Here is a 15,681-nt window from a genome sequence, read left to right as displayed (position 1 = left end):
ACACACACACACACACACACACACACACACACACCTACACACACACACACACCTACACACACACACACACCTACACACACACACCTCTATACACAGACACACCCACACACCACACACATACACACTACACACACCACACACATACACACTACACACACCACACACATACACACACCACACACATACACATACACACATACACACACACACCACACCACACACACACCACACACACCACACACACACACACCACACCACACACACCACACACACACACACACACACACACACACACCACACACCACACACAGCACACACAGCACACACACACACACACACACACACCACACACCACACACCACACACCACACACCACACACCACACACCACACACCACACACCACACACCACACACCACACACCACACACACCACACACACCACACACACCACACACACCACACACACCACACACACACACACCACACACACCACACACACACACCTACACACACACACCTCTATACACAGACACACACACACACCACACACATACACACTACACACATACACACTACACACACCACACACATACACACTACACACACCACACCTACACACACACACCACACACATACACATACACACATACACACATACACACACACACCACACACACACACACACACCACACACACACCACACCACACACACACACCACACACACACACACCACACCACACACACCACACACACCACACATACACACACACACACACACACACACACACACACACCACACACACACACCACACCACACACACCACACACACCACACACACCACACACACACACACACCACACCCACCACACACACACACACACACACACACACACACACACACACACACACACACACACACAGCCTGAAGGGGGCTGGAGGACGCCCCAGGTATGTATAATTGTTTCATTTTCTTTCGTCTCAGGTTTACATTAAATGTATTTCATTTAATTTTCCATTTGAAAGATAACTGTACTTGACTTGTATTAACCCTTTCCCTACAAAGCACATACTAGGTACGTTTTGGCAGGAAAGGCTCCAACTGCCAGCAACGTACCTAATATGTTACTTGGCATTTTCTCCCCCAGGAAGCATTTGGGAGGGGGGCTGATATCATTCCTCCCTCCCTCCCTCCACCTGGGCCCCTCTCCTCGGCCTCCCTGCACTGCTGAAGCAGCGGTCGGTGTGTAATTACTCACTGATTGCTCACTCCATGCAGTGTCCCCTTCGGCAGCTGTCTCCTCTCTACTTCCTGTATGACGCGTGATTACTAAGCATCATACAGAGATTGGGAGAGGAGCCTATTGCTGTAGGGGACACCGCGTGGAGCCAACTGATGTGAGTTAATTACACACTGACTGCTGTGCTCCAGCTCTGCAGGGGTCCACAGGAGGGGGGCCCATGTGGAGGGAGGATGATATAGGCCCCTCCCCACAGTGGCAGCTATACCTGCTACCTATACTGGGGGGGTACCTATACCTACCACCTATGCTGGGGCGACTATACCTGCTACCTATACTGGGGATACCGATGCCTACTACCTATATTGGGGCACCTATACCTACTACCTATACTGGGGCACCTATTGCTGGCTACCTATATGGGCTGCACCTATATCTGGCTGCCTGTACTGGTGACCTCTTTACCTGGCTACCTGTACTGGTGCATCTATTCCAGGACAGGAAAAGTGGGATACCAATACATATGTGGTATCATTGGATTCCGCAGAATTAGGGCTTTTACAAACATTTACAATTTTTGTCAGTAAATGTAATTCAAAAAAATCACAACAGAAAAATATTTAATTTTTTATTTGACTTTTTTTATTAACCACTTCACCCCAAAACGGTTTTTACCCCAACGGACAAGAGCGATTTTCACCTTTCAGTGCTCATCCCTTTCATTTGCCAATAGCTTAAAGGGACACTTAAGTCAAACAAAAAAATTTGTTTCCAAATAATATATTGTCACCATACTTTGTACTAGGGACATAAGTAAAATCTTGTGATAACCAGGACAAATAGGCAGATAAAATGTGTGGGTTTTATGTACAGTAGCAGTGTTTATATTAAAATTATAGGGGATGAAATTGGAGAAATAGTGTATTTTTTTCATTTTTTCCTTGTTTTTCCCTTTAAAATGCATAGAAAATAAAGTAATTACTGAAAACAAATATCAACACCAAAAAGCCTAATTGGTGGTGAAAAAAAAAGATATAGATCGTGATTAGTAGTGATTAAAGGGACACTTAGGTCAAACAAAAAAAATGAGTTTTACTCACCTGGGGCTTCCAATAGCCCCCTGCAGCTGTCCGGTGCCCTCGCTGTCTCCCTCCGATCCTCCTGGCCCCGCCGGTAGCCACTTCCTGTTTCGGTGACAGGAGCTGACAGGCTGGGGACGCGAGTGATTCTTCGTGTTCCTGGCCACAATAGCGCCATCTATGCTGCTATAGCATATATCATATACCATATAGCAGCATAGAGGGTGCTAATGTGCCTGGGAATGCGAAGAATCACTCGCATCCCCAGCCTGTCAGCTCCTGTCACCGAAACAGGAAGTGGCTGCCGGCGGGGCCAGGAGGATCGGAGGGAGACGGCGAGAGCACCGGACAGCTGCAGGGGGCTATTGGAAGCCCTAGGTGAGTAAAACTCATTTTTTTTGTTTGACCTAAGTGTCCCTTTAATCACTACTAATCACGATCTATATCTTTTTTTTTCACCACCAATTAGGCTTTTTGGTGTTGATATTTGTTTTCAGTAATTACTTTATTTTCTATGCATTTTAAAGGGAAAAACAAGGAAAAAATGAAAAAAATACACTATTTCTCCAATTTCATCCCCTATAATTTTAATATAAACACTGCTACTGTACATAAAACCCACACATTTTATCTGCCTATTTGTCCTGGTTATCACAAGATTTTACTTATGTCCCTAGTACAAAGTATGGTGACAATATATTATTTGGAAACAAAGGTGTATTTTTTTCTATGGTGTGTTTTTTTTTCTTTCTTTTCTTTTTTTTTTTTCTTTTTTTCCCTCACGTGCACGCGCACAGTGGCAGCAGCACTGTTTGATTTATAAAAACATCCCAGAGCCGGTAAGATTCTCTAGCATTTTTATAACTTTGGTTGTCATTAAGTGGTTAAAGGAGAACTGTAGTGAGAGGTATATGGAGGCTGCCATATTTATTTCCTTTTAAGCAATACCAGTTGCCTGGCTGTCCAGCTGAACCGCTGCCTCTAATACTTTTAGCCCTAGACCCTGAACAAGCATACAGCAGATCAGGTGTTTCTGACATTTTTAGCTGCATGCTTGTTTCTGGTGTGATTCACACTACTGCAGCCAAATAGATCAGCAGTGCTGCCAGGCAACTGGTATTGCTTAAAAGGAAATCAATATGGCAGCCTCCATATATCGCTCACTACAGTTCTCCTTTAACATATTTCACTGAAAAATTTTGTTATCTCCAGAAAAAGTACAAAATTTTGTTTGTGTTTAAGCTCAATTTACAACGGAAAAAAACAATATATAATATGTCCTATTTCATTTAGATTTTCTTGTAAAAAATCCTAAGGCCCCGTTCACATTGCACGTGTTGCCGTCCGTGTTTTGACAACGCGTGCGGAAGGCAGAAATGCGCGACATCAGAAGTGCATAGACTGCACTGTCTGATGTTCACACTGCATGCGTTCCAGACCAGTGCAGTCCTCGAACGCATGTTGCACACGTTTTTCCCCGAAGCGCACGGCTGACCCATTCACTACATTAAATGGGTATCAGCCACGCAACGCATGCAAAAGCAGATGGCATGCGTTCATACGCATTGCGTTCCGATCGCACGGCCATCGGCGTTTGGTAATATGAACAGGGCCTAAGTAGACCTAATGAGTGCTAAATGTCTAAAAACTGCTTGGCAGTAGATGTTTGCGTTTAGGACATTCGGCTGGCAGGGAAAGGGTAAAAACTGCACCCAAAAATCATAGGATACGGTTTGCTGCATTTAGCTTCATGTTACAAAATATGGCAGCAGTGTTGCTGTCCCAGTCTCTGAATGACCTGATGTTGTTAATAACCTGTGAAATGCTGTGTATACTGCTGTTCCATCTCTCGTATATTTCTGTGATGCTAGGTGAGCCGATCCCACCCCGTACCCTGACTGAGGCTGGCACTATGGCAGTGTGTTACAGTGCTGCTTGGGATGCCCGAGTGATTACCAGCGCCTGGTGGGTTCATCACAATCAGGTAACCGGTCTCCTGTTCATTTCTTGAGTTTAAAACTGACCTAAACCTAGAACTTCCTCTCTGCTCTAAAAGCTCTTGTAAAAAAAAAACCAAAAAAAAAAACCCACAAGAGCATAATAACTTAAAAAATAAATAAATAAATAAATAAAGAGATTTATTTGTTACAACCTATATAACTCCTACTGAGATTCTGCAGAGTGGCTACTTTCTGGTTTCATGGGAGCACAGAAGCCGTTGATCTCCTGTGTTCACATTAGCCTGTCTGAACGGCACACTTGAGGCACAGATCAGACAGAGATGACAGCTCAAATTACAGAGGCTCATTACTTCCACATAAGGGGGAATTAAGGTACGTACTCGCCAAACTACTCATGTCGCCAGTCGGGGTTTAGAACTTTTTATCTTGAAATACACACAGGGAGGGTTTCTCTGTGTTTCCCTTCTGTGGAAGAGTTTAGATCCGCTTTAGGTAATCTTCCAGAAGTTTCCCACGTCTTCCTCGTGACCACCGACCGGTCTAGTGCTGCACCCCCTGAAAGTTCACAGCGTGCTCCCATTTATAAAGGAGAGAGGCCACATTGTGCAGGAGTAGCACAGGCAGACGTTCACAGACAAAGGCGCGGTTGTACGCGCTCTGCTCAACAAAACCCTTGTCAAGTGGATACTGGAGGTCCCAGTGCTGAAACGCTATAGGCAAGAGGGGTAGGATTATTCACAGGTTTTACTGCACTGAGGTAAGAACCTGTTTGGGGCACCTTTTTCCTATTCAGGTACACAAAGTGTAAGTTATCTTAAAGTGTATTTTCCCTAAGAGATCAGATTTTCTCCACACTCAGACATGCCTGTAATGATTTTAGTGTTCCTGATCTCTTCTCTGAAACTCTCCATTGACTTCACTGCAAAAGCTGACTTGCATTGCTGTTAGCTGTTACTGAGCTGGGAGTGATTGTTCTCAATCCACACATCTCCTGAAAGTGACTAATACCGCCACCCTTTCAAATTAATGTGTCATTGTAGTTAAATGGTATTAACTGGTGTGATAAATTTTATTTTCTGCTTTGTGCTGACTTAAAGTGTACCTGCGGGGAAACCAAGTATAAAAGATATGCACACCTACATGATGTGTAAGATCTTCTGACTCCTCCAGGCTTCTTAGTGTGTTTGGCCTACACTCTGTCTTGCCATTTGGAACTCCGACTGAGACCAGTCAGAGCACGGGACACATGCACAGTCCACTATGAGCACCCTCATGGACCGCGCTATGAATGCCTGTGGCCAAGAGCGTCCTGAGCATGCGCAGTTCAGAAACCATTAGATCTGTGCATGCAAAGGATGGTCCTACTACACTCAGTCAGGCAGGAGCGTGTACAGAGAGGTAGTGTGCATGGAATGTGCATGCACCCTAGACACCCCAAACAGAGGCTACTGTGGGAAGATGGACCATGGAGGAGACAGGTTCCCCTATACATTATGTCAATAAGTACGGTTTATGTTTTATACTCCGTTTACCTTCACGCTTACTTTAATATATAATTGTAATTACTGCACCAAAACTCAAATGTCTTGGACAAAAATGTAACAAACCCCAATTTGTTTTGCAGTTTAAATAGTTCAGTTGTTTAGCACAAAAAAAATAAATAAATCCACTTTCAAAAAAATAGTTAAAGAGACACTGAAGCGAAAAAAAATGATTATATAATGAATTTGTTGTGTAATACGGATGATTACTAAAACATTAGTAGCAAATCAAATATTCTAATATTTTTGTTATCCATATAGTGTTTTTTTATAACATTGGATTATTCTCTAATAGTTGCAGTTTAGACACTACTCAGCATTCTAAATGGGTTCAAAAGTTCACTAGCCTGCTCTGTAAAATCTTCCCTGCAGAGGGAAAAAAAGATGTCTTTTAACCACTTCCCAACTGAGGGGTTTTACCCCCTGACCACCAGAGCAATTTTCACCTTTCAGCGCTCCTTCCATTCATTCGTCTATAATTTTATCATTACTTATCGCAATGAAATGAACTATATCTTGTTTTTTTTGCCACCAATTAGGCTTTCTTTAGGTGGGACATTATGCCAAGAATAATTTTATTCTAAATGTGTTTTAATGGGAAAATAGGAAAAAATGTGGGAAAAAATGTATTATTTTTCAGTTTTCGGCCTTTTATTATTTAAATTAGTTTTTAAATAATGCATGCTACTGTAATTAAAACCCATTAAATGTATATGCCTATTTATCCCGGTTATAAAACCGTTTAAATTATGTCCCTATCACAATGTTTGCCGCCAATATTTTAATTGGAAATAAAGGTGCATTTTTTTCAGTTTTGCGTCCATCCCTAATTACAAGCCCATAGTTTATAAAATAACAGTGTTATACCCTCTTGACATAAATATTTAAAAAGTTCAGTCCCTAAGGTAACTATTTATGTATTTTTTTTAAATTGTAAATTTTTTATTTTTTTTTAATTACAAAAAAAAAAAAAATGGGGAGTGTGGGAGGTAAGGAGTTAATTTTTTGTGTAAAACTAGTTTATTTGTGCGTAAAAAAAATGCTTAGGATGTAGTTTTACTATTTGGCCACAAGATGGCAACAGTAACTTTTTGTTTCATGCGACCTGCAAGCGTCCTTCCGGACGCTTGCAGGAAGTAGAAAGAGGCTGGGAGTTTGTTATTGCTCACAATGAATGCGCTGCTCAGCCGAGCGGCAGCGGATCATTGCGGGGCTTAGATCAACGAACGGGAATGGATTTTCCCGTTCGTTGATCTCTGGGCGAGCGGGCGGCGGCGTGTTTACGAGAGGGAGCGCGGGCAGCGGCGGGAGTGCGCAAAGTACAGATTTCTCCGTCCCTGGGGGTTAAAGGATGGAAAAAGGGACGGAGAAATCCGTACGGGCGGGGGTAAAGTGGTTGAAGAACAAGCGACACCCACGGTTAAACAACAAGCGACGTCTAATTTTTACAAAGGCTATGGATTTGGTTCAAAAATCATCCGACTCTGACTCCTCAGTTTATTGAAACCTCAGACTCCAGGTACCCAAAATTGCTCCAACTCCTCAATTCCGACTCAGACTCCACAGCCCTGAATAAATCTTTACCTTTGCTTGAATAGACCCTTGGGGGGGGGGGGGGGGGGGAGGGTCTGTAAGGCTGATATTGTGGTTTAACCCCTCCCACAGTGTGATGTCATGACCTTGGTCCTGACAGTTTACGGTCTGTGAACCTCTTTGCATTGTGGCAAAATAACGGCTTTTTCCAACAGCCAAGCAAATTTTCTCTCTGTGCATAGAACGCTCAGTAACGAACATTCCGTACAGATCATCTGGCAGAACTAAAGATGTTGCCGTCTGTAATAAATTTCAATGTAAAACAAGGAGAGGAAAGATTTTGAGGGCAAACACTGACTAAATAATCTATAAATGAATGTTGTAAAAAATAAACAATTTTATTCATTATGTTATTTACACTACAGTTCCTCTTTAAGTTTAGGAGAGGGGGGGGGGGGGGTAGGGTTATGGGGATAATGTTTGCCTCAGGAAGGTTTGAGCAGTCACATAGGTTATGGTTAAGGGTCACAAATAGGTTCGTTGAAGTGGTAAATTCAGAATATCCTCTTTGTGGTGGTAGGATGGCTGCATTGACTTCTTCTGGTGTCCATTATAATCACTGATCTCTCTGCTATCCATATTATATCTTGGCGTAGCTGTGCTCTGGGTTGTGGAGTCGGAGTCAAGGAGTCAGAGCAGTTTTGTGAGTACCTGGAGTCAGAGTCGGTTTAATAAATTTGGAATCGGATGATTTTTGTACTAAATTCCACAGCCCTGATATGTATTAGACTAAGGAGTCAGAAAGTCGGAGTGATTTTGGGTACTTGGAGTCGGTGGTTTCATAAACTGAGGAGTTGAAGTTGGAAAATGTTTGTACCGACTCCACAGTCCTGGCTGTGCCTGGTGGGTGTTGGAAGAACAGGTTTTTTTTTCCATTAAGCAGGCAGTTTCGTATAGGACAGTCTAAGCAACATGTTTTCACATTTTATTGTCACAATATTGTCTTTGTTGAAATGTTTAATTTGATATGGTCTTGTGTGCACAGGTTTCCAAAACTGCACCTACTGGGGAGTACCTGACAACAGGAAGCTTTATGATCAGAGGTGAGGTAACCTGGAGGTGACTGTACTGCATAAAGTCTGGACTGTTACCACTAATGCCATTCTCCATGTCTTTGCTAAAACCTTAGAAAGTTGTATTTTGTATATGAAGCCGTTATAACTCTGTGGTTTCCTTCTTCCAGGAAAGAAGAATTTCCTCCCCCCATCATATCTTATGATGGGATTTGGGTTCCTGTTTAAGGTCAGTGTATTATCAGAAAATGTCAGTTTATTGCAACTCGTTAAAGCGGGATTGTCAGCCATAAAATACACACTGATCTGTGTTTATTATGTAGTCTACATCCTGAACCTGCATTGCAAGCATTCCACTATAATCATAAATATGTCTGCTGTAAGGAATCTTATCTCAGTCAGCCTGGCTCTATTCTGGTACATAGTTGGGGAGAGGGAAGCTTGCCATTTACCTTCCCACATTCCACCTCCTTACTGATTGGCTGAAGGCAGTTCAGCGTGACAGTAGGCTGAAATGGGAAATACACCTCACCCCTCTGCAGAAGCTGCTGAAATACAATCTATGCTGTGCTCACGTGTTAACTAAGCAAGCTAGATATGACAGTGCAGTTTCTAGTACAGAGCTCAATGGGTTGGAGAGATGGCAATGTATACACCATTTCAGGCAGGAGAAAAAAGGAGTAAGGGAGAAAATGGCTTCAGTCGGAAGCAGTAAAGATGGAATTTGCCTGAAACAGTTTTCTTTTAATTTACTATATAACATTCACTGAAATCAAAACGTGGACATAAATACAAATTTTATGTAAGTAGAACAAGTATTTATCTACTTATTTATTTGTTTTTGTTTCTGGGACTGTATGGCTGTCCTTGCTGCTTCAAATGGAACCAGAGTTTTAGCAGAAAGGCAGACTACTAATTTAATCTGACCTGACTTGACATGATGAGATAAACATAGGTACAGTCACTTTCTTTTATTTGCATTGCTAGAGTTAAAGGAACACTTAAGTCAAACAAAAAAAAAAATAGTTTTACTCACCTGGGGCTTCCAATAGCCCGCTGCATCTGTCCGGTGCCCTCACTATCTCCCTCCGATCCTCCTGGCCTTGCCGGCAGCCACTTCCTGTTTCGGTGACAGGAGCTGACAGGCTGGGGACGCGAGTAATTCTTCACGTTCCTGGCCACAATAGCGCCATCTATGCTACTATAGCATATATCATATACCATATAGCAGCATAGAGGGTGCTAATGTGCCTGGGAACGCGAAGAATCACTCGCGTCCCCAGCCTGTCAGCTCCTGTCACCGAAACAGGAAGTGGCTGCCGGCGAGGCCAGGAGGATCGGAGGGAGATGGCGAGGGCACAGCTGCAGGGGGCTATTGGAAGCCCTAGGTGAGTAAAACTCATTTTTTTTGTTTGACTTCAGTGTCCCTTTAATAAAACAATGCTTGAAACTATGTAAACGAGGCAGTGGAACAGCAGTGAAATGCTCTCCTAAATCGTAAATAGAAGGCAAAACCGTTTTATCTCTCCGCACAAACTCCTGGTAACAACATATAGTACTGCAAAGTTAAAATGCTAATTTATTCATTTTCCTAGCAGTTGAACGAACCAGAGTCATCCTCACAGCTGAAAATAAGAATGTGAGGCTGCAGGAAAGTTCTGTCTATTACTACTACATATACAATTAATTATCTCATAAATAGAGATGAGCGAGAATGCTCACACGAAAAGCGAGAGCGTTCTGCAGTGTGCAGGAGGTGAGAGCAAGATCTGCGGGGGTTAACTCACCTGGCAGCTACCTGTATTCCTATGTGGGCTATGGTGTGACCCGTTGGCTTATACTTCCGCCTTCAAAGCCATACGAGGATTCCCTCAGCAAGTTCCATGATATATGGCTGCCCCGGAACACTTGGGCATACCTACAGGGTGGCAATTGGGGTGTCTGCTATTTCAGCTGGTGCTTAGTTATACGGTTTTTACTTATTCAGGCCTATACATTATATGTTTGTTTGGAGTCCCTTCCTCCTAGTTAGCATTGGCGGCAACAGGATTTTATTGTTCTAATTTACCTGCTCTGATTTTAACTCTTGTGTTCTTGTTATTTTATTATGGTAGTTAATACAGGTAAAACGCAAAAAAAAAAAATCATGCAAAGTCCATTTATTTCAATAAGAAAAAAACACCGATATTATGAATATAATGTCATGGACTCTACGATAAACGCTATTTTATATTGTCATTATTGTATAATGGACAATGCTACATCTTTACCGCCTGTAAATTTTTGAAAATAATAAAAACAAAGTTTAAAAGAAAAGAAAAAGACACCGAGAGCCCAATATGGTGTAGTATGCTCGGAACAATAGTGAATAATGTAATGTGAGGTTATACTCACAAACAAGGGTTACCGCTGAGGCAACCACTGTGAATGCAGGTGAGGAGATTAGACCTGTCCTCACTCAGGGCTAAGAAGTCGCTCTCTGTAATTCAACTTAAAGGGTGAAACTAAAAAGCTGGACTGGATCAGGTCTGCTCTACTTCAGCAGATGCGAGCCGCTTGCACAACAGCACAGACCCGATCGGGCTCAGCAATGTCCACCAGAGCCCGAGCAGGATGGTGCTAGTGGGCATGTGTAGGAAGACCACACTCCGGAGGTCCCAGAGCAGGATCGAGAGGACAGGGGATCCAGAGGCTTCCTCCTCCTGAGGTGACCACCCCCAGGGGAGACTCTTGTTTTTACAGGTTATCTTTGAAGCAGTTATTCCTGTCTGTAAATGTTGATGTAGCGTGTGGCTGAGCCCTGAGGTCTATGTCATATGTACAGAGATTTGTAGTGGCAACTTACCTTTCGCGATTCAGTTGCAGAGCTTCTGCTAATTTTATTCGGTGGAGTGGTTGCCATGTCACTCTGGTACTAATTTGAAGCTCGATGGACTTGAAATAGAACCGAAACACACTGCAGATGTGCAGCAGTACATCTACAACTCTTGCTGCTACAGTACATTACAGGCTGGTGTGAAACTGTGATCCATGGCTGCTGTTAACCTCTCTGTGACACGGCCCTTCCTTTTTTAACCAAGTCAGGCAAAATATAAAGTGGTATGTTATGTGACAGTTTTTCTAAGGAGTTATAACTTGTTGTCACACTGGGAATGAATTCCTTTTGGTGACCTTGTTTTGTGCTTCTTCCAGGTGGATGAGAGTTGTGTCTCCAGGCATAAAGGAGAACGGAAGGTGAAACTGCAGGATGAGGACCTGGATAGTGTGGCAGGCAGCAACACAGAGCTGGCAGCAGAGGAGACGGAGCCCTTAGGTGAGGAAGCTTGGTAGTGTAAATAAAGATAAGTGAAAGGCAGAAACAGTCTAGGCGGAACTCGGGTAACTAGTGCAAGTCTCTTGTTGTCTGGATGGGTTCCTGCGTTCAAGAAGTGCTTCACGTATGATACAGAAGAAAGTCATCCAACAAAGAAGAACCAAGAGGCGGGCACCTTACGTAGCAGTGATTTATTCAGACTAAAATGCTGGTTACATTATACCATATCAGAACGTTTTATTGATGTTGTGACTGGCAGCTATTCAGTGCATGTGGAGATGCATGCAAGAAGAGGTGGGAGCAGGAGCACTAAACGGATGAATGATGGCATCAGTACGACGTTCTGACATGACATGTGACCTGCATATTGGTACAATAAATCACTGCTGCTACGGAAGGTGCTCACCTCTTGGTTCTTTGATGTTGTCAAAATAGGAACAAGGGAATGTATTCAACAAACGGCGGCAAAATTGCCATGTGCAGGGAGCACTTTCCACATCCCTAGAACCAGAGCTGCAGCCATTAGTGCGCTCTTTATAGGAAGTAGCCGTGCTAGGGAGTCTTGCCCAAGGTCTCCTCACCGAATGGGTGCTGGCTTACTGAACAGGAAGAGCCGAAATCCGAACCCAGGTCACCTATGTCACTATCCAGCCACTGTTACCTAGGTAACATGCATGTTATCAGAGTACCGGGCTACACAAGTCCTTGTCGGAAATACCTGTAAAACTGCAGGGCGCTCCATGCCATGGTTTGCTGAATACACCCAAATATCACATAGCAGAGAAAAAAAAACGATGGTATAAGCCACAGGGCCCTGGTGCAGTCTAATGCTTCATACACACTTGAGATAACAGTCTTTGGAAAATGAAAGATCACAGACCAATTTTACCCCCTTCCATGTAGTATGAGAGCCATACTCTACACAGTCTATTCTATGGAGCTGCACTCCCCATCAGATAAAAATCTTTGCAAGATGCTGCACACAAAGATGCCCGTACACACTCAAAAGATCATTATCTGCAAAAGATCTGTTCCTGCAAAAGATCCATTCCATGCAAAATGCATTATAGTCTATGAGATCTGCAGATCATCATACACACTTGGTTTAACAGACTTCATCTGCATATCTGGCAATCATCTGCAGATCTGAAAATCCACCCTGTTGAATCTGATCTGCAGATGATCTGCAGATGATTGTCTGTTAAACAAGGTGTGTATGATGATCTGCAGATCTCATAGACTATAATGCATTTTGCATGGAATGGATATTTTGCAGGAACAGATCTTTTGCAGATAATGATCTTTTGAGTGTGTACGGGCATCTGTGTGTGCAGCATCTTGCAAAGATTTTATTTGTTGGGGAGTGCAGCTCCATAGAATAGACTGTGAAGGTATGGCTCTCATACTACATGGAAGGGGGTAAGATTGGTCTGTGATCTTGCCTTTTCCAAAGACTTTTATCTCAAGTGTGTATGAAGCATAAGTCTTAGTTCACACACAAATCTGTACATTTCTGGTCCTCTAGTCAGATCTATATTCAATGGAAAAGGTAGCAGTAGGTTGGCACTACAGTCAAACGACATGCATACTGAGCTGTGCACAGTAGTGGTGCACCACGTGTCCTCTATAACGTCTGTTCACAGCGTGCTCTAGCAGAAATAGTCCATTGCATTGGCATCAGAAGAAAAGGGAATTGGCTGGCACTGCTGCGATGTACAAACATTTATTGAAAAGATAAATGCACCAGAGGTGTAGTGGAACCATCACAAACAATGAGGCATAAAACATACGTTGAGATGTGCAGGGACACGTGGTGATACGGTGGGTGCAGGGTACAGAGGAGCCTGATGGCCGTTTCGCACAATGCTGTGCTTCTACGGAGGCTGTACAAGCGGGGCTAAGGCTTCCGGGTTAAATAGTATCTAAGTCTCGTCTGCAGCATGACGTTGCACGCAGCGCCTTTATTCAAGATTTATCATACTGCACACAATGGCGTTATATAGTATTGAGTATCTGCTGCTGTGTAAATGTCCTTTCTGTGTTCAGAGGCTCCAGATGATGGGAGTGATGGCAGCAGTGAGGAAGAAGAGGAGGAGAAACCTCAGGACATACATGTGAAGGATAATGGTTTGGAGGATAATTCTGCTGAAGTGGACGAGTCATCCAGACATGAGTCAGACAAGGATGAGGTCCATTCGGAAGAGGACAGTGACAATGACAGCTCCCACTCCACAGAGGACAACGTTGCTGTGAAAGAAGAGGAGATGGCCTTCCCTGACACCTCCATAGACCTCTCCCATCTCAAGACAAAGAGGTTGCAAGACTTGGATTATTTATTTTGTTATTATTTGAGTGGTTGAAGAGGTAACCCTACTATACACCTCAGTTGGAGGATGAGCTATATTATAGATATCGAAGGGCTGAATTTTCTCTCTTCTCTCCCAAGGGTATGGGGGGGGGGGGGTCAGGCACCTTAAAGGGAACCTTAACTGAACGGGAGGTAAAGCGTTTCACTTACCTGGGGCTATTACCAGCCCCCTGCAGCAGTCCTGTGCCCTCGGAGCCGCTCTGGAATCCTCCGGTCCCCCGCTGTCACTTAGTTTCGTTTTTGACGACTCACCAGTCGGCCGGCCGCCATGCGTATTATTGGACGCATTCCCTACTGCAATTAGCGATGTTGCGAACCGCACCACGTAAAAAAAAATACATGTTGCCGCATTACGCACACGTAGATATGCGGCAACGCGTATTTTTGTATGCGTTGCGGTCCGCAACAGCGCTAATTGCAGTATGGAATGCGTCCAATAATACGCATGGTGGCCGGCCGACTGGTGAGTCGTCAAAAACAAAACTAAGTGACATTGGGGAACCGGAGGATTCCAGAGCGGCTCCGAGGGCACAGGACTGCTACAGGGGGCTGGTAATAGCCCCAGGTAATTGAAACTCTTTACCCCCTGTTCAGTTAAGGTTCCCTTTAATAAAGAATAACCAAGGCAAAGAAGATTGTGAGAACAGGGGTAGCATGTTTAGTAAGCATGCCCATGGCTCCTCCCATTCACCTCTGTCCCCCTCTGTTCTCTCATGAGAGCCATCAGAAACTGCTTCCGGTGTGGTGAACATTTTTGCAACTTTATAATGTTTTGCAACCAGATGCAATAGTTTATAGTTATGGCTATCAAAAAGTGCAACCTAACCATTGATTTCAATGTATTTGTATCAGAAAATGCAGCCCAACCCAACCCTATTCTCACATAGAACCCTCCTCTACTGGGCAACTAATAACCCCCTGGAGGGAATAAAGAACCCTCCTGGTGGGCAACTAATAACCCCCCCTCCCCCAGAGGGCATAACCCCCCCCCCCCTCCCCCAGAGGGCATAACCCCCCCCCCCCCTCCCCCAGAGGGCATAACCCCCCTGGAGGGAACTAAACACCGGCAGTTGCAAATAATGACAGCTGGGAAATGTGAAAGAAGGCGGGGCATGTGCAGTCAAGCACAGTCCATTCAAGTTGCAAAATATTACAAGTTGCAGTATTTTTCATTACACCGGGTCGGCAGCAGTGCGAAAGCGGTAGGCACAGCAGCTTGCGTCATTGATCACGCTCCCGTGGCTTTGAGTGTTGTGGGCATGAGCCCTATGTCACGACTTGTAGTGCCCATGTGCAGATTCCTAGCCATGGGAGCGCTATCAATGAGGCGTGCCCAGCAGCGCGCACTGCTGCTGACCCTGAAGCAGCTTCTAACGAGAGAACTGAGGGGGACAGAGGTGAACAGGGGAGCGGTGGGCATGAGGACTTCTCCCTATTCATGCCTGCTCACCCCACTCTAACACTCTCCTTCACCTTGGTTATCCTTATAGTCTTTGTTGCTGTAAAGTGACAGATCTGGTCCTCTCGTTATCTCCTGGCTAATCATTCAGCGTGAGTCAGTCAGCCAACCCA

At 44.1% G+C, this 15,681-nt stretch overlaps 1 protein-coding gene across 1 annotated transcript in view; it reads left to right on the top strand.

Moving 5' to 3' along the window:
- Nucleotides 1-15,681, top strand: part of NEMF (nuclear export mediator factor) — a 91,018-nt gene that overhangs the window by 53,670 nt on the left and 21,667 nt on the right. Inside the window, exons 19-23 of the mRNA XM_068254170.1 lie at nt 4,192-4,304; nt 8,401-8,458; nt 8,599-8,657; nt 11,621-11,741; nt 13,788-14,055. Coding sequence (XP_068110271.1) covers nt 4,192-4,304; nt 8,401-8,458; nt 8,599-8,657; nt 11,621-11,741; nt 13,788-14,055 — 619 coding nt within the window. The remainder of the gene's footprint in view (nt 1-4,191; nt 4,305-8,400; nt 8,459-8,598; nt 8,658-11,620; nt 11,742-13,787; nt 14,056-15,681) is intronic.

Source organism: Hyperolius riggenbachi, chromosome 9 (assembly GCF_040937935.1).
Source record: "Hyperolius riggenbachi isolate aHypRig1 chromosome 9, aHypRig1.pri, whole genome shotgun sequence".
Taxonomy (NCBI): Eukaryota; Metazoa; Chordata; class Amphibia; order Anura; family Hyperoliidae; genus Hyperolius; species Hyperolius riggenbachi.
Note: the sequence above shows the minus strand (reverse complement) of the source record. Positions and strands in the feature narration are given on the sequence as shown.